Source organism: Pempheris klunzingeri, chromosome 23 (genome assembly GCF_042242105.1).
Source record: "Pempheris klunzingeri isolate RE-2024b chromosome 23, fPemKlu1.hap1, whole genome shotgun sequence".
Classification (NCBI taxonomy): Eukaryota; Metazoa; Chordata; class Actinopteri; order Acropomatiformes; family Pempheridae; genus Pempheris; species Pempheris klunzingeri.
In genome coordinates this window covers 15,067,797-15,093,886 of record NC_092034.1, presented here as the reverse complement: position 1 = coordinate 15,093,886, position 26,090 = coordinate 15,067,797, and the positions used below count along the sequence as shown (strand labels likewise).

General features: G+C 43.7%; 1 protein-coding gene across 1 annotated transcript in view; it reads left to right on the top strand.

Moving 5' to 3' along the window:
• Positions 1–1,966, top strand: part of LOC139222987 (mitogen-activated protein kinase kinase kinase 11-like) — a 35,778-nt gene extending 33,812 nt beyond the window's left edge. Inside the window, exon 10 of the mRNA XM_070854908.1 lies at positions 396–1,966. Within this exon, the coding sequence (XP_070711009.1) occupies positions 396–997 (602 nt within the window). The 3' untranslated portion in view covers positions 998–1,966. The remainder of the gene's footprint in view (positions 1–395) is intronic.
• The last annotated feature ends 24,124 nt before the right edge of the window (positions 1,967–26,090 follow it).

Genomic DNA, 26,090 nt, shown 5'->3' with positions numbered 1-26,090 from the left:
TGCCTGCTTCTCTGAACTGTAGTGACCTCAGTCTACTGTAAGTAATACACTAACTATGGATGAGTACTTCATACAATCCACTTCAAGTAATTCAAACTATGCCATAAGTCCAAGAAGTATCATAGTGGTGTCAGCAGGGTTATTTTGAGTTTGGCTTGAAATATTTGACAGAAAAGTCAAGTTGTAAACTTTGGGCACAGAGTTTGTCAGATGGGGGGATTTAGCAGGGATATGTGGGATATGCAAACTCATACTTTGGACTCAAGGTCAGGATATTTCTGCATCTGCTGCTTTGATTTTGTTTGAAGTATGTCTGTTGAAAGACCCAAACCTCATCCAAGTGTCATACTAAATAGCTGGAGTAGCCCTTTAATGTGTCTTTCTATTCTTTCCAGTTTTGGACCTGCCCTTGTGCCAAGACACACAGGACTCTGATGACAAGACCTCCGTGCCCTATTCTCTCCAACCTAACCCTGCCCTCTGGAGCCCCAAAACCCGCCGCCTGGAGGTCAGTGTCATCCCCCGCCCCCGCCCGTCTCCCATCCGCCCCCGCATTGATCCCTGGAGCTTCATCTCGGCTGGTGGCGGGAACTCAGGTGGTGGCCGCAGCCCAAACCGCTCGGACAAAAACCTTCTGGGCTACCAGCCCTCCCCTACCAACCCTTTCACCAACTGTGACCCTTTCCCCTCGCCCGACTGCGACCCGTTCGCCCTCAAGGCTGACCCCTCGAGTGGCTCGGACACGGCCTCTCCCTTCGATCCCTTCTCCGCTCCCTTTCCCACCTCCCGGTCTGCCCCGTGTTCCACTAATGGCTCCCCCACGCTGCCCTCGTTCCGTATAGCACCTCTCAACCCGGCCGACTCACCCCTCATCGACCTGGGGTGGGCGGCCTGCAGCAAGCCCCTGGATAGCACCAAAGAGAGAGCTCATCCCCGCAGGACACTTGGGCTGAAGCCCTTCAAGTCCCCAACGCAACTGAGAGACGACAGGTTCTAAACATTTGGCAAGGCCGTGGTTTTTATCACAGGAACACAGTCTAGGACCCTCTCCACTAAAATGTCCTACACCTTACCAAGGATTTGGAGTCTGAAAAAAAAGCACCCCATCACTCAAACAACTGAGGGAGGTTTCCCCCACGGGAACCTTAATCATTGCAGGTCCTATTTCTACACCAGCCTGCTGGTTTGGAAACCAGAAAGCCAGTTTGAGGTTGTACATTGGATTGTGGAATCACTGCCTATGAACCAATAGCTAGTGCCCATTTCATTCTCCCTCTCTATCTCTGTTTCTCTATCCCTTTGAAGGAGCAGAACATAGATCACAAGTCCCATCGTCAGATTCTATCAGACTGCTCATATCACCTGCTTTCATCTCCCCCTACCTTTGAAGCATTGTGACAATGCAGAGGTGGATAAGGCGACTTGCACAGCTTCATCTGCCTCTACCTCTCTGCAGACTGAAAGCATTCAGGACAATGGAAAATTGGAGTGCCTTATTTCGTGAAGTGTTTTTAATATATATCTTTTCAAGGCTCCTTGAATGGTTAATCTGGTGCGTAGGGAAGATGCTATGAATTTGGCTTAAATTTGAAAATCAGCTTAGCATTTCTATGGACGAAAATGTCTTCAGCATGTGTGTGCATGTCTAGACTCATTGTTCAAGGAAAGCTTACTGTTTTTTTTTTTTAAACAGCATCTGCCTGTTGCATTATGGGAGAAAGCACTCATAAAATCCAAGACAAAACCATGACCCAGGCATTCCACTTTGAAGCAAATAACATTCCAGTTACATTCCCCGGGAAATGCCAGGGATTGGACGGATTCATTCGTCTGGCAGGCGACACAGCACAGGAAACAAGATGGGGGAGCCCTCTGCATTCCGTTCTTATGCCAAAGAATGCCACTGTGACAGAGTGAGGGCTGGGAAGAGTGTTTGCAAATAAATAGTTTTTACCTCCATGGAGTGCCAGACGTTTGCCACACTGGACAGCACAGAGACAGGTGATATGATCACAGATAGTACTTAAACATAACTTTAATTTACTTCTCTGTGATGATCTTTTTTTAATAGAATCCCGATGGTCCCATCAGCACCTGTCTGATGCTGTAGGGAGGTTCAACCAAATCATTTGAACGTATTTGCAAATACTACAATATTTCGATATGGAAGCTTCATTAAATACTTTATTTGTACAGTCCACCAGAGATGTAATGCTAGCCTCGCAAAGCCAGCCCACAATTTTACAGTGTCTGGGCCTGCGTGAGTGATCCCTTCTTCCAGTAGCAGTTACTTCCTGTTTAGTCGCCTCCGTAACATGGCCCACCAACCGGCGTGGAGACTCCCAGAAGTCACTGCTCACAGCTGAGAAGCAGTCGTGCACGTAAAGTCAGGAAGACTACGACTTTGTAGTGTTTGAGATGAACAAGCTTAGTTTATATTAGTGAACTTTAAAGGTAGATTTTGTAGCTTTTGGACAGAACCAGGCGAGCTTCTCCCCCAGCTTCCCGACTGGATGCTAAGCTGAGCTAACTGTTGAAGCGGTCCACTCCGATATCTGCTGAAGCCAAATCAAATGTCAGCGTGTGTGTTTCAGACTTGAGCATGTGAGATGTAGACTGGCTTTGTGACAGTACAGTAGCAGGGCTCCCCTCCATTTTTATTTTGTTGAAAAAATCCATCCTGAACCATTTTACCACTGCTAAAAAGGACCCTGTGGGTAACTGTGATGTCATGTCGAGGTGCGGCGGAGAAGTTCAACATCGAAGATGATCCAGAAATTTATTGTAGAGAAATGTAGCTGAAATATCAATTTTTCCATCTACGGCTGTCTCTACAGAGCAGAATGCAGTGGAGCAGCAACTGAAACACTTGCTCTCTCACTCGTGGTTCGCAGTCATTATCATCGCTGATTGAAACGTAACATGTTCAGGCACTTCCTTGGGGGGTTTCGAAAAGCATCCTGGGAAATGTATGACATGACGCAGGTTGAGGGAAAGCGGCTGTAGCAACAAATACTTTGTCATGAAATAACTCCTGCAATGGGTTCAGCATCGCAGACTGTTGATGCATAACAGGACCCTGGGTTGTTTTTTTAAATGGCAGTCTGCTGGCTCTCAAGCATGTAGTCTATTAACATAATTGGCGTAGGTCAAGCATGTAAGCAACTGAAAGAGACCCACTTATGCGCGGCACAAACTCGTCCCCCTACCATGTCTTTGCTGTAGTGTTACAAAGTACAAATACTGATTGGGCTCATCACTGACACCATGTCATTGGAACACAATGACTGCTTTGTTCTGATGAAGAGTGAAAATCTCGTCTCCAAAGGGGAAAGCTTTGTGATTAGCCTAATAATCCTACTGACAAACAGAGGAGGCTGATAGTGATAATTACCCCCTTGATAAGAGCAGGGAGCATTAACAAAGCCTTCAGATATTTGGTTAATTAATTTGCCCCGACTTTACGAAAACGCCCTGCGTCCTTCTCGCAAGGTACCGAGCCGCTTCCTGCCTCAGCGCATGCCTCGGTTCAAGCCGTGCCCTTTTTATGCAGAAAGTTTCAAAGGCGGGTTGCGCCGCCTTTCCTCCCTTTCTCTCCTTTCATCTCCGTTGCCACTGGCTGCTCAGCTGCTGACCAGATGAAATCTTCACCGTCGAGGATCACCTGTTTCTGTCCTTCCCCCCCTCAGGTGATGTGGGGGATTTTTTTTTTTTATTCTTTCTTTCTCTTACTCCCACTCCTTTGCTTCCTTCATCTCTGGAAAGTTTTCTTGAGGGCAGTTTTGTCCTGACTCTGCAGAGCGTTCAGTTCACGAACAGCCAGGAAGTGGGGTTGAATGAGATGCTAAAAAAACAGCCCACCTATATATATATATATAAAAAAATAAATAAATCACTATCAGTTTGTATACGCTATATTTGATATATTTTGCCAGCTTTATATTGCCACCAGACAACCCTTTATGATGGGGAACTGAAGCCCGAACGCTCTCTCCAAAGCTGCCAGACTCCATTTAAAAAGACGGCAATTTAACCCTGTAGGACGCCGGAGTTGCTGCACTACTGTTGTCTCAATTGGTTAGTATGTTTGTGTAATTTGGGTGTCTTAAATGGTTAATTTGGATCATAACTGATGTGCTAGTTTGCTGAATGATTACTTGCACTAACTATGGATAAGCACCTCATACAACCCCACTTCAGTAAATCCAAAGCATGCCCTTAATACAGAATGTGTCTCCCTCAGCATTGTTCCCTTACCTTCCCTCACTCTCGCCTCGTCTGCACCGACGTTTCACAGGCGTGACAAGTGATGAGTTACTGCCTCGTCTCCTCGTGTCAACACACAAAGCCACAACAGCTATCCTGTGATAGTCATTAGGCCCGGATAGCTGTTATTGTCAGCGGAGCTTTGTGAGGAGAAAAGATACATGAAGGAAATTGAGATGATTGAAACGTCTGGCAGATTATTTCTGTCACAAATTCCCCGTGTGTCAAGTATCCACTTCAACCTGCCACTCATGTCTCGTCTGTCTCTTTGCTTTGAGCTAGACTTAAATTTTCCCCCAGACCTGATGCTTAAGTCTTTACCTGCTGTTCTCCACCAGGCTTGTGCACGTTGAATGAGTCACTTCAGGAAATCGAACTTGCAGGAGTCCCTGTTCTTTTCACATGTGGTTGTTGCCTTTAGATGGAAGTGGAAGTGGTGAGAAACCTTCTTCCTACTGTAAAATGACCTGTGCATAGAAGTACGTCAGAATGTTCAATGTGTGCGCTCATTTTTTTATAAACTAAATACTCTTACCTTGGCTCTTAAGGCGTAATCTGAATCTGACAGAACTCTAGTGTGGCAGTGAAGGGAGTCAGCGGGACTCATTTTAGGAAGCCTTTTGTGGACAGGGATGTCCAATTTTTGGTTTTTGCTGTCAGGTTTAGGAACTGTAGCTGCCACTCTTCTGACAGCAAGCACTCCAATAAGAAAGTTCTGATGAGTTGTTTGTGGCGCTCTGCTCTTCCAGGCATTGCCCCTAAAGGCATCATCCTTCAGTGCAAATCAGTGTCCCAACTGGATACAAACTGACAGGGAGACTGGAAGTGAATTCTCTGTAGTGGAGGATATCTGGCCACCGGCGGTCCACTTTGAGCACACATGATGTTGTGATCCGAGTTCAAAGTTCAAGCTCAGACCACTGCCCCTAATCAGCGAGAAGCAAACAGTCAATACTTTACATGAATGAAAGCTAATGAGACGGCACAATGGCCCTGACCCTCATCACGCCAAGAGGCGACTTATGATCAGTGGCTGTGTTTCAGAATTACAGAGGTGAAAAATCAGAGCCATTACCCAGAGGCAGAAAAAAAAACATGTTGCAAGCTAGTTATTTAGTGGCTTTGTGAGGGATAGCAGTGCAAAGCATCACGTAACGCAACCATCAATCGGGGCTACAGAGCTTCATTTGGTGTTTTGTGGACAGTAGATATGTTTACATGCATGCTAATGATCTGATTTAGACCATGTCTGTCATTTTAAGGCCCAAAATTCCAGTACGAAACACAGCTCTGTTGGAGGTGGACAATTCTAATCTGGCACATATAAAATACAAAATGTGGGAGTATAAAGCTTCATGTCTCTACACCCCATAGTTGGTTATATTTGATATTTTTAAACCTATTATTTAACTGCATTTTGCTGCATTTTGTTAGTTGCAGGCTTCCAGAATGGAAACTTCCATTGCTAAATCGGGATGGAGATAAACGTAGCGACTGTAGAATTTTTCCTTTTATCTTCTTAATAATGTAAACAGCTGGATTTCTCATCCCTATTTCTGTTCCCGCCACCATGCAGATACTTCAGCGTGATTTGATTCACTTTTGTAAATGTGTTGAAATGGCCACAGGGGAAACCGACATGAGTCAAGGCACAGTGTGTTTGTCACAGTGACAGCGTGATGGTGAGTGGTGTTGGCAGACGCTAATACTTTGCTTTGGTTGCTGCGGCTAACTCTGAAACTGTAACCCTCCCCTGCATTCAAGTGTTGCGGAAAGCCCATCAGCGAGAACAACAGAGAATCTGAATCTAGTTACTGCAAAGCCTTCTGGGTAAACCAGCTCAAGGATAGAAACAAGTGCATTTCAGCTGCTGGTGGGGAAGACTGAATAGTCTGAACGCTTGAATTGAATTGTCCCTGTGTTACTCAAAGTAACAGAGCACAGTGTGCATGTAAACATACCCATTTCTAATGTTTGACTTAAAGGAAGTAAGCGTGTCATGTTGGGGGGGGGGGGTGCTGTAGTTCTTAAATTGTTGCTGCTCCAGTTAAATCATGTTTTCTCTCCTTCATGGTTACTGAGGAATTGGAGACTCAACGACGATGGAGGGAAAATCTCGCCACATTTATTGTATTGATGAAATCTTACCTTGGCGGGTCAGTGGAGAGTAAATTCTGAAATGACAAAATAGATGGCCTGGCATTTCACTGGCTTTCACCCCATTTACCTTTGCTGCCCTTGCTTGCTTGTGTTCAATTAAGTGGAGGTTACAAATATACCTGGTTATCGGCCTCGTTTCAGCTGTCGCACGGCCAGCCGTCTGCGCCAGAGACACATTATTTCTCTTTGTGACTGGTATTAAACTGAAACACCTGCCCAGGCCTTTGTTTGGCATTAACAGGCCGAGACCAAATGATCAAATATGACCTTTTATAGGCTGTACAGGAACTGCACATCCTAATTGGGATGTGGACAAAAGCCGTGTCTGCAGGAGGTGCGGCCAGGTGCCTAAGCTAATGCTCGGCCGCACAAAGTGTGAGTATCATTCCTAATTCTTTTCGGTCTGTGCATCCAAGGTCACCATCTGCTGTCCCCCCCACCCACCCCACCCCCCCGCTCCGTAACAACGAAAACGGAATGAATGGGAGCCATGAAAGGAGGACCGATTCGTTTCCAAGACCACAGTGATGGCTCTTGGAGAAGGCTGGCGCTCCGTTTAGAAAATAAACATGGATTTTATCTACGTGGTCATTAAGTCCAAGGCCCACACTCACTCCCCCCCCCCCACCCTCCACTCGACAGCGCACAACAGCCCCATGGTCATGATTATTGTTCTGCCTGGCTATTGACACTCAATTACCTTGTGATCTTCCTGGAATACAAGCCGTTCAATCTGTGAATTTCTCTTTCTCGAGTGTTGAATGAGCGCGCTGCAAACCAATCGGTCGAGCGAATAGCCCCCGTGTGTCAAATACAGAGGCAGCAAAATGATTTATGGTTGTCCCCTCAGCATTGTCTGCTCATAGAAGGAATGAAATAGCTGATGTTTTATTTGGAATATTTCTGAATCCTACCACGTCGTACCACGTGTCGGGGTGCGTAAACCAGCTCCAGGTGTAAAGCTCAGGTCAGACCAGCAAGTACAACCCATTTAAAGCTTAGTTGCTCCTTAAGTGCCAGTGTTCTGGCATATTCACCCATCCTACATCATTTTTTTCCCCGCCTAAAACGTGCTGGGAAGATTGCTTTAGATTTTATGGATCTTTGTCCTCGCAAAGGTCAGCTAATCTAAATTGGCCGGTGGATTTTGTTGGTCCAGTGAAATAAATTGGTTTTGCTCCAGAATGTTAGTGGCTACGATGCTCCGGCTGTGTCTGATAAACATCCAGAAGTGTGATGCACAGGGCGACGCTCCTTAATCAGCACTAAGACCGCCGCGGACACTCGCGGCAACCCGATTATCGCGTCCTGAGGCACAAATGTAATTCGCGGGGTAAAAGCTTTGACTGAGGCGCGGGGGGTTTTAACAGTAGGTGGTCTCTTTCAGGTGCTCGTGCTTGGGCTTAAATAAGTGAACTCTAAATGATCCACAGAGGCAATTTGAAACAGTTAGGATGGTACAAATCCCCATGACTCACTGGTCAAATCTCTTCCACTCACAGCATCGCAGTACTGTAAAAGGCTTTTCCTTCAGACAGCTTCCTAGCAGCCAGCTAAGGACATTTCCCACGTGTATATAAAGGGGGGAAGAAGTTGATATTTATAAATGGCCGTCTTTTTACACACTGGATCAAAACTATTTCTCTTGATGGCCAGGGAGGACGCAGTCTACATTAGGATGATGGATTGAGTGCTTCATATGAACAAAAGGTTTTATAGGTTTTCACTGGAGTATTTAAGATGTCTGTATGGGTGCTTCACATGAGGCATATTAACTTTACTTTCCAGTCTCTCAATTCGACCAAATCTTCGTATAGATTCCTTTACAAGCCCCGGTATTTGTGTGTAGCAGAAAACTCAACAGAATTGCCTGGTAGAGCTTGAAATCCGGTTCTTTTTGTACATTACAGCAAACGCCCAAACCTTTAAATTGCAGTCTAATGTCCCCTTGGGGCACCCATACTGAATTTTTATGTGCATAAAACTGCTAGATGGAGATGAGGATTTTGTCACTGCCTTTAAGTAGTGGACAAGGTCGACCTCCTCTTTGTCTTTGTATCTATTTGCTTTTATTGTAATTGTTCCAGATTCATTTCCGTGTCTATTATGTGTTTTATTACAACCTTGGCGATGTGATGACGCAGTTGTTGCATTGCCCTGGCAGCCATTTTTACATCTCTCTCAGAACTGCCTCTGCTCGTGCGAGTTCGAGGTTTCGCGGTCGTCGGGCTCTGAAAATTTCATTATTGTTGCATTTTTTGTGAAATCTCGCACTGGGCTGGGCCTAATCAACTGTTTTTATTGTCGTGTGTCAAGAGGACTATTTCTGTATACAGTATGTGAAAATGTTTTTATTTCTCTTGACTATTATAATGGGTTTTAACCTGTGGAAACAAAAAAAACAAAAAAAAACAAAGGAAAAAGCTCAAAAAGAGAGAAGACCAAATAAAATGTAACACTCCTGACTTGCTTGTGATCTTATTCGTGTCAGAGGGGAAGAGAAGAGCTTTCAGGATCAGTCAGCTGTCCCTGTACTCATCTCAGTCATCCATGAAGCCACTGATTGCGTTGCTGTAATTATACGTGGTAATTGTCATTTCCATGTACTCCACTGTCACGTTTAGACGCCAGATAGGAGCGCACGAAGGCTCTCAGTGTCCTATTTGCAGCCGGCTTTGGAAGGCCGGAGAGGACACGCATGTGATTATCTCCTTTGTGCTCCTTAAGGTAATTATTTTATGATGTCAGCAGTAATTATTATTCTGTGAGAGGCCTCTGATTTTATGTTGTTATGTTTGACAGAGTTATTATTTCTTTAATTTGAGCTTATTAGTTTTGAATCCTAGAGCGGTGGTTCTCAAAGTGGGGTCCAGGAAGCCTCAGGTGTCCTTACGGGGGGTTTCCAGGGGGTCCATATGTAACACAACGAGTGCCTGACTATTTTGGTCACAGGGTTCATACTTATTACATTTACATGTATTACAAAATCTTATTAAATAGGGGTCTTGGGTTTGAGAACCACTGTTATAGAGTTTCTATTTTGTTTGACCCGACCCCAAAAAAAGAGGAAAATCCAACTGCAAGATCCATTTAGTCGTCGTCCTGGAGCCTTCAGTCATTTCACATGGTCTTCGTCAGTAGAGGGAGTTTAAACGTTTCCATTTTTAAGGACAGATGTTCGCTTAAAAGCTGATGCTCAGAGTTAATTCTAGGCCTCGGAAACAGTCCTGGTAGCTGTTCACATCGGCTGAACAGCAGAACACATCACTATTCAAACACCTTTGAATACACACACTTTTTAATCGAATGCACAGCATCCAAACCATATTGATTAAAAGAAGCTTTAATTGACGACATCAATATCTAAAACTTGATTTATGCATCGACCAAAGTGTATTAAATACCCATGAAACTATTGTGTGGCTGCAGTTGGGGCTCACCATGAATTAATGCAGCGTCTCTAATGATGTTTTAGTTAAAATACCAAATGATAAACTGAAACTAAAACCACTAATGCAGCTGTGTGGCTACCGTACTGAATCTGGAGCATATCCGCTCTCTGAAGCAAATGAACCACTCAACACTTGAAAACACGCACGTAATTATTAGTGAGGACACCCGGTAATCGTTTCAGTGTTCCCTTAATGTCGCTGTGTGCTTCACTGCGTCCAGGAGAGCCAGCTGGTCGTGGACAACGTCGTCGGTCAGGACGGCGGCGTGCCGACGAGATCCCTGGGAGTGAGACCAGCATCATCTGAGCCTGTATAATCACACATTTCTGTTGTTGTTTTTCTGTCTTGCATCAACTTTAATGTCAAACCATTTCTTTTTTTTTACCTGAGCTGCAGCCTGCATCTCGGGGGACACAACATTCACTGCAGCCCAGGCCTCATTTTTAAAAATTCTTTTTTTTTCCCCCGTCATCACTCCTTAGGAATTACTTCTGAAAAGTGAGCCTTTCCTAGCTTCTACCTCAGACACTATTGTTTCAGTTTATTCAGTCATGAAATTCTTTTCGCTCTCTTGCTTTAGGGCCCTTACTTCTCTCATACGACAACTTCACCGCTTACACCTGCAGGCAATTAGTTTTGGGCCACGTCTGCCGAGCTGAAAGAAGGGCGACCGCCTGCGCACTTGCTCCGTGTCACAGAAATGGATTACTGCCGACTTTTTGTCCTCTGTGGGAGCGCTCAGTGCTCCCGGCCCGGCATATAACATCACTGACGTCACTGATAAACACGGAAGTGGAATAGATTGCTGTTAAGCTGCTTCCTCCCCGCTGGGGTACAGGAGAGTGAGCGCTCCGGCCCGCCACCATGAGCTGGGACAGAATTAACGACATGCCACTCTGCAGTGTCACCGTGCTAGAGGCTCAGCGAGTGACGACTGTCGGCCAAACACATTTGCTCATATAGAGAATTGGGGGCCGTGGTGACGTGCTGATATAAGCCTGTCAGTTTAGAATGATTCTGGTTCACTAACATGCCCACAGTGCTAAGAACAACTGGCCTGCGTGCACGTGTCATGAATCTGCCTGCACACGTTGTTATGAGCACACATTAGTGAATGAGCCGTGTGTCCTGTCTGGCTTCGCCTCGTCAGACGTGTGGCCATTTGCCTCCAGTTTCCGGCTCTGGTTAAAATGAAATCTACAACATTGCCTGCGCTGCTAAAGAAGCAGAAGGAATTTTCTGTTATCATCATATTAAGACATCTTTCCACATCATTCACGGTTCATAAAATGGAATGAGGACCAGCGCGGTTCACTGGAAATAATGGCTCTGCATGTATGTACGTGTGTGTGTGTGTGTGTGTGTGTGTGTGTGTGCCTCTGTGACAGTCCTCTCCGTGCTGAGACCTGGTCCTTTAGCAGCTACATGGCAGGTGATGACCGGGTGCACACTCACACAGTGTTTCCCATCGTGTTAGTTCCTTGTCAGACCAGATGTTCTGTCTCTTGCCGTGTGCGGTTTGCCATCTCGACAGGAGACAAGATGTAATGCAGCTGAATAGATAATGAGGGCCTCTCCAAATAGGCCCACATTAAACCCTTTAGACCTCCGTCTAATCAGATGTTTCCTTCCAGTGGAAAGGGTTCCTCTTAATGACGAGGGCGAAGCCTAATATGAGGGTAGCTTTCTGCAGATTCACATAGCAGAATTAAACTATTACTCACTCTCCGGGACAGTCTGAAGCACACATTAGAGCTAACGGAGAACTGCGATATCATTCAGCCAGAGATGTAGGTGTGTTTATCCTCATGTGAATATGTCTGACACGTTATTTCTAGTTTATTTGAGCGCTCTGCACTGGGATGTCAGAAACTCGAACGGGGCTGCACAGCCGGTGCAGCAGCAAGCCAACTTCAAATATGAAATTTCTGGGGAGAGAGAGGTCCTCTTCTCAAACATGAATCTGTTTGAAGAATGAGAGCAACGTGGGGCGGGGCGGCCGGACATGCTGAGACACGGCGAACTTTGCTCAAGTGGGTGACACAGAGAATGGGGAATCAGCGGCGTCAGCGAGCACGTGATGGAGAAACTATCTGCAACGGCTGACCCTCCTCTACCCTGGCGCAAGTCTCCAAGGCTCTTGTTGCCATGGACACTGTGAATGAAAGTCTGTAAAGTGCAGTGGTGTGGCTCCGCAGTGCCTTCACACTGAGCAGTTCGTTTGTGTGCTTTATCCTTTTTATTGGTCTGTTTAAGTATGTTACTCACGTTATTTATTTTAGATATATATTCTATTCTGATCCAATAGAACAAATGTAATGGAATATTTGATGTGTTCTCTACAATAAGGGATAAAGCTTAAAGTTTTACACACCCTTTAATGCACAGTATATACCTGCACTGAGAATAAGAAAGAATGCTGCCATCTACAATAAAATATTTAAAGACAGAATGATAAAAATGAAATATTTTTACAGTACAAACTAATGGGAAAGTAGCCGTGGTGTCAGAAAGCAGCCCATTCGTTCTTAAAGCTGCATTAATGAATTCTTTTTATTACCACTTGTGGCAGCGGAAAAAGCTTTAAGCACATCATCTGCGCAACCTTGTAAAAATTGTTATGGTGAACTTGTTAGCAAGCAGTTGCTTATTTATCCTGGCAGCTAACTGGGTGTCTGACAGTGGGTCTGTCAGGCTGTGAACAGCTGCCTGCTGCTGCTTGAAACAGGATGGAGTTTGCAGGTGCAGCCCTGAACTGAAACTCTCTCCAAATTTGTAATAAAGTACCTGGAATCAGCTTTCAGTTTACACGCACATGCATGTAATTATACTGCTGACGTTATCTGTGTGTAATTCATTCCTGTTGTATTTCTAACTTGTGACATTTTGTTCCAGAATTAACTTATTATTTTTTCGACATTAATGACGCGTTACAATGAAGTTCTCTGTCACTGTTCTCTGTGCTCAGCTGCATTTGGAGTGACACAGTTTTGTCTTGCAGAGAAGCTAAAGTAAAACCATCCTTCTCTCTCTCTCTGCTTTTATTACTCTTGAACCCGTTCAACAGAACATGCACACAGACGTCTGAATAATCTGGTTACAGGGTGGGGACAAAACCAACCCGCTTACATCGCCACTTTGTAATGAGAGCTGGGTTTGCTTCATGACAGAGAAGTGCTGCAGCACAACCGAAGTGCTCTGGGGCTCGGGGTGGGGGTGGGGGGGCAGCCCTAAGCTTCATTTTCAACCTGAGAGAGAGAAATTAGACAAGAGATTGTGTTTATTTTGTGTTTATTAGTAAAGAGGCGACATGAAAAGATTGTAAAACAGAATATTTAGCTTTTTATGTCTCCTCTTAACTTTAGAGGAGACATAAAAGTATATCTCCTCTAAATGTCCCCCCCCCCCCGGAGCACTTCGGCTGTCTTGCAAAATGTTTCTGTTCTGATTTGAGCTGTTCATCATTGTTGCGTTCAGAGCAAGTTTGCTCTTACTCTGTTTGTTTTGGCTTTGTGCAGCACATTTCCATCGTTGCATTTGGTTTGGATCTTATTGTGTGTTTTTGAATTGGCATCAAGTAACCAAACATCTGCCCATGACTTTCCCTCCATTTAAAGCTGGGGAAGGAAAAAAAAAAAAAAAGCAGCCAAAAATTAGAAAAACAAACTTCACACACACACAGGAAGATGCTTCTATCACCCCGACCGTGATCCCAATGCCGTCATATGCAGTTGCGTGCTGTAGCTTTATGAGAATCACTGCTCTGTTTTCTTTGCATACACAACCTAACAAATAACTGCGACGTATCGAGATATTACAGGGAAACGAACTTTGCTGGTATTGTGTCATGTTTTATTTGGGTTATTTCTCTTTCTAACAAGTCCGTCCTCCGTTGTTTGGCTTTACACTCTACAGTGTCGGCAGGTGTTGCCAGTGCTGGAATAGTAACAACACAGCAGGATTTTCTGTTTCCATTGAACCACGCTTTGACCGGCATCTGAAAGGACGTGTGATTCTAGGAGAGCCAATGGGAATGATCTCTCTCTCTCACACAGGACCTGTGATTGGCCACATTGTCCTGTCACAGGCTTTTTAAACTAGAAAACAGAGGAGGTGCTGAGGTCTAGTTTTCTCTCCGACCACTTGAATTACAAAATATATAAAGTATATAAAAGTTATTATGAAATTGTTGCCCAGTAAACTACCTACCCCAGCTTCAGTGCATCCTGATCTTCATCTTAGCCCTGATGAACTATTCAGAATTCGTGAGGAAACATTTATTAATTTATTTTGTGTTTAGGTTTGAGCCTGCACGTCATCAGCTAAGTGGAGGGATGTCCTTCAGATGCAGGTCAGACGTGTCCTGTTCAGTCAAAGCTGCCCTGATCAGGGCGGATTTTGGAAAGAAGAATTGTTGAATCTCAGAAAGCTAGAAATGGCTGCACAAGCTCCTGTAAAGACTTAGAAGAACTTAGAAGAAGCTCTCTCGGACAGGTTTTTCAGCGCAGCACAGATCTCAGTTTGACAAATCTGCAGCCTCACAGTATTTTCCTGAGTCCACAGAAGGGGAATCATTAAACAAAAGTTGTCCTCAGAACAGATGAGCCAAAGTTTAACTTTTGGCAAAAGAAAGATATTGCTTTTACTTGTGGGTGCTTCTATACATCCTAACCTCCATCCAAGCTGTGAACCATGAGGCTTTCCTGCCTCTGGGGTCTGGACGACCCACAATGGCTGAGCAGTCAGGGAAGTCTAAGTTGTTGCAGGAAATACTGCAGAAGAATATCAAGGCAATTGTGAGCTGGGTAATATAATATATCTGTGCACAGACATATTGTATATCGACAATAGAAAGACTGATGGACATTTACATTTTGTAAATGGCCCAGTCTGAGAGCTCACTAGAATGATAAAGCACACGGAGGGTGCCAGAGACCTTGATTCATTCTAATGAGAGTGGCACTCAGTAGAGGGTGAATAGGAAGAGCTTAAAGTCATTTTTCCTTTTGTTGAGGTTCAGATATTTAACAATCATGATGTACCCATCCAGCACTAAATACACAGACAAACACAGCAGGTGTGACACTACTGTATATACACAGAGAGAGGGCTGCAGCTATTTCAGTCAAAATGAATTCTGTAATTCTGTTAGAAAGCACAACAAAGCACAGGAGCATATTATGTTCCTTTCTTTCTTTAGAGGCGACTACCACACCACCTCAGACACCCTAAAGAATATGCATAACTGAAGAACAGCATCAAATGAAATACCTAGACTTTTCCCTTTAGAATAGAGAATCTGGCATTGCACTCATACAAAACCTAGTGGAGCCAGAGATACGGCGTCTTTTCTAGTCCACGCATCCTTCTTCCTTGTCAAAGCGGGGTGCCTGCTTTACCCACAATGCACCTCGATCTGCTGACGGCTCGGTCAGAGATTTAGCCTGGAGCCACTGGCCACAAGCACAGATGAGGGATTAGCCATTCAGGTGTGGTAAACTCACTACTTGTGCTGTTTTAGAATTTTTACATTTTTTCTGATTTGTACTGTTCAGTCCCAACACACCTTACACCAGGTTTTGTGGCCTGAGGCAGTTCTCTGGAGGCACAAAAGCCTTTATACTAGGCCTAGTTTTTCTTCTTTTTATGCACCAATACTGTACCTGTAATCACATTTGAATATGTAAAATCGGTGGAGCTCCCCTTTAAATTAGCTGTAGCCTACTTTGTTATGAGCATGGGTCTCACAACAGGATCGGACACAGATCAGCCAGGTCTGCGCAGAATCGAACTGCAACATCCAGGGCATGATAGGCATGTAAGAAAGCTTTGCTGCTTACAACCCTCTGTATGTAGCTCTGAGAACATGTGGATGGTTAATTCAGTGGTTCCATTTCTTAAATTTGGAGATTGTACAAGATATAAAGGACAGTGCTTTTACATACAATTTTCTATGTAGGCTATACTGAGATCTGCACAATCTTTCTCTGATTCTCTCCTCAGTTGTAACAGTGGCATCACACCCCTCACTGCGCAGTAAGATTATTAATAAAGTCTGATTTATGTGCAAAGTAGCCATCATACTCTGGCTGCACATCACAGCGACTGCTACAGAAAAATGATTCTCACAGAATCAAAGTTCAACCTGGTAAATGTATTGATTCATCTATTCTCTGGACAACTGAAGTGAAGCACATGCCATGAGTTCAGCCTGGCGCCAATTACCCCCCCAACATCTATTTAAAGTGCGGTATCTGGCGGCGCCACCTTGTGGCGCTGCTGCACACGCAGGGACTGATGACGAGCGAGTGCAGGTGTGTAGCTAACCAAGCAAAGTTTCTGGAAACTTTATTGAATAGATGCAAATTAAACCAACACTCTTTGGCACTGACAGTCAAAGGGATGGTGAAGAGACAGATTTAGTGGAGCAGATTAGGGTGAGAAGGAAGAACCCTGTTAGCTAACCTTGCTTGCTAACCCTGCTATCTAATTACTAATTAGTATTTAGCAGAGTTAGCTTGCAGGGTTAGCTAACAGGATTAGTTTGCAGGATTAGTTAGCAGAGTTAGATAGCAGGGTTAGCAAGCAAGGTTAGCAAGCAGTGTTAGTTTGCAGGGTTAGTTAGCAGAGTTAGCTAACCTTGCTTGCTAACCCTGCTATCTAACAGGATTAATTTGCAGGGTTAGTTAGCAGAGTTTGATAGCAGGGTTAGCTAACTCTGCTAACTAACACTGATTGCTAACCCTGCAAACTAATCCTGTTAGCTAACCCTGCAAGCTAACTCTGCAAACTAACCCTGCAAACTAATCCTGTTAGCTAACCCTGCTTGCTAACCCTGCTATCTAACTCTGCTAACTAACACTGCTTGCTAACCCTGCAAGCTAACTCTGCTAACTAACCCTGCAAACTAATCCCATTAGCCAACACTGCTTGCTAACCCTGCTAACTAATCCTGTTAGCTAACTCTGCTTGCTAACCTTGCTTGCTAACCCTGCTATATGACCCTGATAACTAACCCTGCAAACTAATCCTGTTAGCTAACTCTGCAAGCTAACACTGCTTGCTAACCCTGCTAACTAATCCTGTTAGCTAACCCTGCTGGCTAACCTTGCTTGCTAACCCTGCTATCTAACTCTGCTAACTAACCCTGCTATCTGACCCTGATAACTAATCCTGTTACCTAACCACAGCCATTGAAGGCGGTTGTCTTTCTCCACCAGCTGTGAGAGTCCTTTCCCCAAAGTTGGGGCCAGGAGGAGCCATAACTGTATTAGGTGTAAATTAGCTAATTGCTCATTTCCCTGGAATTTTCTGCCTTGGTGATCAGAGGAAGTCTAGGAGGAAATCCATAATTCAGGGTAAAACAGCTTTGTTACTGCTGGTTGAAAGAGCAGAGCGACAGGTTACTGAACACCAGGCGGCCTGTCAGGATGTTCAGCGTGAACATGGATGCTGAGCTTGTGTACTTCAGGGCTGATGGAATTTGAATAGAAATGTTTTAAGTGTGGAAAGTGATTGACTGGTGTACACTGATGTGTTTTAGCCTCTCTATGTAGGCACTCCATGGCTACTGTGGTCAAACAATCCTGCAGCCTCCACTGCAGTGACACGACCAGAAGTGAACCCTCATTAACTGCAAATCATTCCTTTATTGTTAATGAACTCCTCACAGGCTCGCTTCTATATTTAAAGCTTCACATGGTTTTCAATTCAGTAGAGTCTCAGAATAGGAAGGAATACAGGTACTCCTCAGGAGGTCCCAGACTCCTTCTCACAAGTTTAGGTGCCGTTAAATCAGCAAGCCCATGTTAAATATAAACCCACATCAAAAGGTTCTAATTAGGCCCAAAAATAATTTCTCAAATGCAGCCTATCTGCAGTAAAAATCACAAAATTAACTTTTGCATTATAATTTTAGGTCCAACTGAGGAGCTTTCCTTGGGGAAGTAAACTCACTCTCCATGCAGGGGGCTGAATAAACTATGTCAGCAGGTACTTTTATTGTGTTCCTCTGTCCTGCTGCGAAACACACAATTTGTATTTACTTATTATGGGGGAATGAGTAAATAAATATTTATCTTTAAAATAAATTTGGGCTGCCAGAGTTAAGCAACATGTTTTGTAAATCTTTTTCTTTATTTCTCATAAATGTATTCCACCAAATCTGCCGTATACAGTCGTAGTGCAAACCTCGTCGTCAGACATTCACAACCTTGCTGGCCATGTGTCTGATCATAACAGTTTTGATAAACTGAAGCAGCAGCAGCAGTATGAGCAAGAACTAAACTATTGCTATGTGAACTTCATCCATAACATCTCTGCTATTTCAAGCCTCTCTATCAGAAAATGTAAGAATCTCGGGCTGTAAAACTGTTATGGGCCAATACGATGAGTGATATGTGCTCAGACAGCCAAATTACACAAAGTCCCTTTGAGGGTAACGAGTTAGCCAGAGCAGGGAAAAAAGCCAGTGCTCTGATAAGGCCGGCTTACAGCTAATTGACACTGGAACAAAGATGTCCCCATTGCTGTAATAATGGAAAACCAAGACGTCTCAAGCCAACGATAGCAGCTCATTCTTCAGCAATACTGCAGTAAAAGTCAGGAAAGACCGCATTTAGTGGACATGAACACATCTCACACTCTGCCCTGATCCCAAAGTTATGTTGGTGAGGATGTTACCACCAGGGGGCAATGTGTAAGTGCACAGCCACCACCGGGGGACGGCTACTGCAGCACATAATCGCATGAGACTTTGTGCACTAATCTGTTCTGTTAATTATCACTGTGGCTTTCCATTTGTGCGGCGGTGGTCTCCCAGCTCACACTGGCTGGGAACTGTGCATCAACAGTGCATGGGGTCAGAGGTTGCGCACGTTTCCGTTTCCTCGCTCATCTGGAGCCCCTCTTGATGAGCTGCTGTCAGAAATAGCTTTGCACAGCGGGGCTCGCTATTGATGTTTTTAGGGAGAGTGGGTCCTCCCACTGCAGAGAGCCGCGCACGTAACTGAGCAGGGCTGATTGACAGATTGAGATCATGGAAATTACAGACAAAAGATCTGTATGGAAATGAATGCAGAATTAAAATATTATTCAGTCTTCACTACTTATCGTTACAGAGTGAGTATCAAGGCAAGAAGAAAGGAGGCATGAAAATGTTTTGAATCCCAGTAATTCCCACTACTGTTACAGGCCATGCAGAACCACACACACTTATTAGAGAGACTAACTTCAGACATTCTGAATTAGGGCTATTTGCTCAAGTACCCCCCCCGCTGATCAAAGATTCATTTTGCAATTCGTCTCAACATGCTTCACCTGTCTTCCTGCCAAATTGGCCACTTTCCTTGGTTGTCCTTAACAGGCCTATATGGTTACATTAACAAAGAAGAAAAAAAAAAAATCATCCGTCCTCGCGCTTGATTTCACAACTAAACCGCTTCAACAGGAGCATGTCCGAGATAGGCCTGTGAAGTGCACGCCAGCAGTGCACAAACAATTACACAGCACAACGCCGCTGCCACAAAACCTGCCTGTTTTGTGGCACCCGATAAGAGAGCCCTGAATAAATGCGCCTGCACGCATGAAAGACTTGAGAGAGAGAAAGAAGTGTTTGCAGGGTAAATATTGTGGTTGGCCTTCGCATGTGTACAGAACAATTACATGCTTCATTGTTGTGACAAAAACGGGCCGCGACAGCAGCTATTTGCTGCTAATTTAGCTTGAGAAGTCCCAGGCAGTGGGGGGGATAAATCTCATTGGATACTGTATGTCAGCAGCTACACTCTCCTGTAGGCAGCTGGCTGTAAAAGACACAAGTAGCCTCAATGTAACTCTATAGTGCGACAGATATAAATGACTCAGCCGTGCTGGACACTAGGTTCAGTCTAATTACTCGGTAGTGGACCCACTGTGGGTCATCAGATGTTCAGGTCAATTTCTTAATGGGTGTGAGTTTAACTTAATAATGCATTTCTCTACATTCTTCTGCTTTCAGACAGTTCAGCAGCTGCAGCAGGGGCGCAATTACCAAGACAAGGTATCCAAACAACTCATAAGTTTTCATAAGTGTTATTGATGACGACACAACGCTGCCTGTAATTCAAGCTGTCGCTGCGTCTTACCTGACTCTTTGTCTTGCCAGGATATGATATTTCTCGCACTAATTCTTCTCATGACAGTCAGTGACACAGACAGAAAACCCAGAATCTCAGATCAATGGCTAATGGACTCAGAGAAAACACAATATTCCCATTTGATATTAATCAGCGGGGCCAGTCATCAGCCCATCTCCACCCACGCTGCAAAAACAACAAGGTCAACTGTGGGGAAACATGACATTTCAATATGAGCTAACCAATAATTTAGCTGATATGTGATATTGATACTTAAAGCTGGGGTAGGCAGTTTATTTTTGGTGTCACAGGGCAAAAATTCCATACTAAGCTTTCAGTATATTGTAATTCCAGTGGTTTGAGAGAAAACCAGGCTTCTGCACCTCCTGTGTTCATGCTGTAGAAAAGCTAGCCAATGATGGGAGACTTGGGCCAATCACAGGTCCTTTCACAGAGAATGTGTCCGTATTGGCGGTTCTATAAACGCAGATGAAAGCCTGATTCAGTGGCGAAAAAGTTCCTGTTTATGTAGCGAGCTAGCATTAAACCTGAATGTCAAATCTAAAGGCTTTACAGGTTTGTGAAGAAAACAGGACGGTAATTCTCATAGAGCTGCAGCTTTACAGTGTGGTTAGGATCCCCACACAATTCTCCTGTGTGTACATAGATGAAGTGCAGATCATGGTGGTGGGGGCTTGGGACAGAGAGATCAGAGCTGCTTACTCCAGCTGTAAAAGTAGAAAAAAACATCTTATAACAACTCATCGGCAGAAATTTGTTTTTCAACATGACGTAGCATAAAGATGATCAAATTGTCTACCTTTACCTAAGAGCAGTTAGAGACGAATAATGGTAGAATAATCAAGAAGAAAAAAATCTGATTGTTTGAAAACCAAAAAAGAACCAAAGACAGTGTAAAGATGAGGACGATGATGATATCACCAGCAGCGGGCTGCACTACTGCAGAGGGCCGATGGTGCAGTTAATTTTTCTCCCCGAGACTCTGTCCTCTGGGATTTCAGAGTCCATGTCGTGATTCATGGCCAGCAGTGGTGCAATTGAACATTTTAAGAGGAACCAGGGGTATACAGAACAGCGCAAGCCTTAATAAATGGTGTTCTTAAGAGCCATTCATAGCCTGTCCTGAGCACGCGGAAATGATGATGGATCGGTTTTCTTTGCCGTGCCTCATTTCTTATCCAAATGAAATCCGGGAAGTCCATTCATCCCTCTTAGGAGATAATAAATTGGTTGAGTTGTTGGCTGTATATAGACCTCATGGGCTGACCCACCTCTGTGCTTACTGTGTGCTGGAGTGCTTTACCTTCTTTCTTACAGTACCTCTTCCTTCTCACTGTGGTCCTCTTGTGTTATCAATAAAACATATTGATTTAGAAGAGCAGTATAGAGCAGTTTGCAGCAGGATAGCTTTGCTTATTCTTCTGTCATGGACAGAAATGAATGCATACATATAAATAACAGACTATAGCCAATGCTGTTCTATCTAACTAATAGGACTTGTACTTGTAAACATTAACCACAGCAGTAGTGGTTTTTCTAGTACTGCTACTAGTATTATTCATCCATTACCTACACCTGCTTACCTGCTCACTCTTGCATCAGCTTGCATTTGGCATGTCTGCTGGTATCAGTACAAGCACTTTTAGTACTTTCAAAGCTACACCAGGACCAGTATTCCTATGAAAAATACACAATATTAGCATTTTACTTATTTTCTGCTCCAAGTAACCTCATATAGGCCAATAATTGCACTTTTTAGGGCTTTTTAGTGCATTATACCGAACCTGTGTTAACTGAATCCCTTGAGAATCTTGTACTTGTCTCTGTCATCTCCTATGTTTGATAGGTGCAAATACAGCAGGAATAGCTGCCTCGGTACAAATGGTTAAGATCTCTGATGGTGAACTTACTTTTATTGTATGTAGCATCCTAATGTTCATCCCTAGTTTGCAGCCTTTAGTGGTGGACGGCAGGTTTGGATGCACAGTGGTTAATGTATTCTATCAGAGACCCAGCCTGCTGGCAGAAAGCTTGTCAAAATATATCTAAACATCTCTAGTAATATATTGTGGTGCTGTAGTGTTGTGGTACATCTCTGCTATGCAGGGTGTGGAAGGAAAAAAAAAACCACGCAGTTGCTGTTTTGATGCTGTTTTTATGCACATTTTCAAAGACTAACATTTCTCAAATTAATACATGAAACAAATAACGTCTGAGATCTGACTGGAGCTCGTTTTTATTAGGTTATCTTGTTGTGCCATCTTGTTTTTCTGCAGTAGTTTAATGTCACCAGACTGGAGGATGGAGGATAACGATAGTTGATGAAAATCCACACAAGATTTTCTGGAATTTAAGTTAGAATTTACGCTTTGCATGGAACCTTGATGGTAAAAGCAGCTCTGTGTTCTGATGCTGCTGATGCTTCAGTGACTACTGGTGGTGGTGTTACGGGGTCAGTGTTGATGCCCCTGACTGATCTGCCATTCAGGGCCTCTATTTCTGTAATGAGGAGTTTTTAGCTGTCACTGAGGACGTACATGTTGTTTATTCCTTACAGTTATTGTTTCATCATGCTGCTCCTTGAGACCGTAGTTGATGACAGTAATGTGACAGCAGACTGGAGATATTGATGCTGTTAGACAATTAATTACCAATAAAGCTCAGGTCAGTCACTATGTGAGAGAAATTATTAACATCCAGTCATTTTGACTGCAGTGCCTTTTAATTATGATTGTGCTTTTAATGGCTCTCCTGTTGGTGGTGGAATCGCAGCGTTTGGAGGACAATGGTGTATTCCAGAGTAACTCAGAATTCGAGAGACGCTGCTGATGAAATGCGGGCAGATTTTAATGAAGCAGCTTTCTCTCCTTCACATTCCTGTAGCATGTGAAACTTGGTGTTTACATCTGGAGGTGATAATCAGATGTTTGAGTAAATGAGATCCCAGGAGACACAGTGTGAGATCCTCATTATGCTGATTTCATACATGGCAGACAGGTACACAGTGAAAGACAAAGGCTTTGCCACTCATGATGTTGTTTAGAGCTTTAGTGTTAATGATAAGTGTCCAAATCGAGCTGAATAACTTCACTTTGGTCGGACTAAAGCACCCATAGAAAACGTGAACAACGCAGGTGAAGTGTTAGTAAAGTTAGCGTTAGCTGACATCATTAGAGGTTTCTCTTTTTTTTTTTGCTTCACTTTCACACATTCAGAATGCATAATGAGTTGTACGATTTCCATATCTGATGAATCACCGATATGAGCGCTAATGTGACACTAAGAGGTGTTAAGGTTAGCAGTAAGATGCTTCTCTGAGTGACAGGTAATGCTTTTGTGACTTTTATTGAACAATTTGACAAAACTGACAGTGAAAAGACTTCTTAGAGTTCAGCGGTCACCTATAAATGACACACATACAGTATACTCATTCACTGCTTTTGAATTTTCAGTGTGTCTGGAACACTATCTTTGGGTAATAACTTGGGTATAAACTGAAACACATGATCAAATGTTGTAATCTAAAGGGAAGTAGCAAACAGAATGTATTATTGTTACTGTCTTAATGTTGAACATAGTATAAAAAACATAATTATATTCCTCAAACCCATTTAGCTGTTGTTTTTGCCAACATTTCACATCGTCACAGCACATTTCTAAATGCTGGATGACTGGTTCATCAGATTGTGTTAGGTTAGTAACAACCTTGTCTGGAAAAAAAAGAACACAATCAACAAAATCAACAAAGCAGAAACCAGATATGGTAATACAAGTCATGCATATTCAGCATTGTGGCATTAATCATTATGGTTCTTGTTACATTTTAATTATTGCTTCTGCCCTTGATCCTTTGTTTAGAAATGAAATCACAAATACTCTAAAACTCGACTGAGATTTACTGGACTGGATAAGTAACTGGATAAGTGTGTCCTCAGCATCCCAGGCCTTTGAACTGGTAATCAGGGAATACCATCTGATAGTGAAACTATCAATAGGTTTTGTACTACGCCTTCAGTTGAAATAGATGAAGTGAGGCAGGAAGCCTTTTTTGCTGGAAACAAAAGCTCTTACCCTGACTTGTGTGAAATGCTGTGATAAACAATCCCACACTGAGAAAGCAGAGCGCATTGATACTTCTCATTTTTAAGGTGTAATTCAATATGGCACGCCAGAATGTAGCCCCATCCAGTCCCATTCAGCATTTTATTTTCCTCATTCCCCTCTGCTGCTGATGCATTTCATTTTATTCACTCTTTTATTGAAACTCAAAATATAGAAATGTTAGCTGAAACCATTACGTCTACCTGCAGTAATGTGTGTGTCAACGTCACAGGCACACAGGCACTAACGCAAACCTGAAAACACACACGCATCCAGCCGCGCTATCACGCGTGCATTCACAGTGACGGCTGCCAGAACATGCCATGGCCTCACCTGACGTCTAAAGATATGCTCTGGGAAAACCTGTTGACACATTTAACCACCTGCAGAAATTCACATGTAATTTATGTATACACACTAACACACTCACATATGTGCACCTACACAGTATCACAGGCTGCACACGTACATTTAAAAGTAAAGCATTACTTGATGTTTATGGGCAGGCTGAGTAACAAATGTACTGAAAAAGATAACTGTTGATGTACTTCATCTCTGCGGCTTTTGATTGGATTTTGAGCATCAAACACTTAATTTCCTACTTAATTTTAATCAACTCATAAACCCCTGGACTTTAATAGCTCATGTGTCATGTAGGGCTGATCCTGGACATCGACATTGTAACACTGTGGTTTTAAAAAACGTTGCCCTCCCTCGCCGCGCTCACAGCTTGCTCATTGAACACATGCCAGCAGAGAGGTCGGTCAATAACTGTGTCCCAGCTCATGGTGGTGGGGCGGAATCACCGCCATCGCATAGCTCTCACTGTCTGATACTGCACCAGAGAGGAAGCAATTGATAGGCGACTCTGTGTTCCCCCTTTTCCCACTGTTTGTCTCTGCTACATTTTTCTGGGCAACACGAGAGAATGTTGATGTCATTTGCCAAGTCGGGTAAGAATTTTCTACATAGGCAGCAGCCAAAAAAACAAGGACAGGCCAACTTTGAGTTACATAGTCTGGGAAAAGTCTGAAAAAAAATTTTTTTTTTTTATAAAAAAGCTTTTTAACATTGTTTTTATGATGTCCCTTAACCAGCAATGATTGGTTTTCCAGAGCTGGGGTGGGGGGGTGGGGGGCTTTGGACCTTAGCTTTGGACCAGGCTATAGCAACTTAGGGGTATGGCAGAAAAACCTAAGGCATGCCTAAAAAAAAAAAAAAAGTTCCTGATGCTCCAGATAAAAAAAAAAGAAACTCATTATGAATAAAATACTAAATGAATGACATGTAATGTTACTTTCTCACTCCCAGAAGGGACAGACAAAGTTAATTCTGTTCAATTACACTAACCTTTAGTGTGAGTGGGTGCGCAGCTGTTTGTGTTTCAAATGTAACATTGATGTCATACGGTGCATTCATGTCTTCTTTCTCAGTTGGGCAGGTCTGCAGCACAAAGCTGAATCTCAAACACACGAGTGCGCGCGCACACACACACACACACACACACACACACACGCGCTCATTAGTCCAGAGAGTGCAGGGGGGTAATGACTGGATCCTGCTTGCGTGATGGAGCTGAAGTGTCTTCAGAGGCGGTGAGGTCAGCCGGATGCAGCTTCAATGCCACGGCAGTTTAATTAGAGCGTTCTATAGTGGAGCCCTATCTGGAATAGCCCTTAATGAGCACCTAGTCATTCTATGTGTCCTTAATTTGTTCCACATAACTGAGGCCATGAATAATCTCAAACTGTTAGTGATTATCTAAGGCCGGTGGGGTTCGGGTCGTGTGTTGGAGGCGAGGAGAGGATTATGGGTGAAGTGTGTTTTTGGGAGTCATTTTAGCTTTCAGCACAGAGCTCCGAGCCGAGGCGGGGAGCGCGGCTTTGAGGTGTGGACAATGCAGTTTCTGCAAGCCTCGACGTTGACTTTACATTCCCCAAACACAGGCACACAAGCATAAGGATGGTGGTTGCCA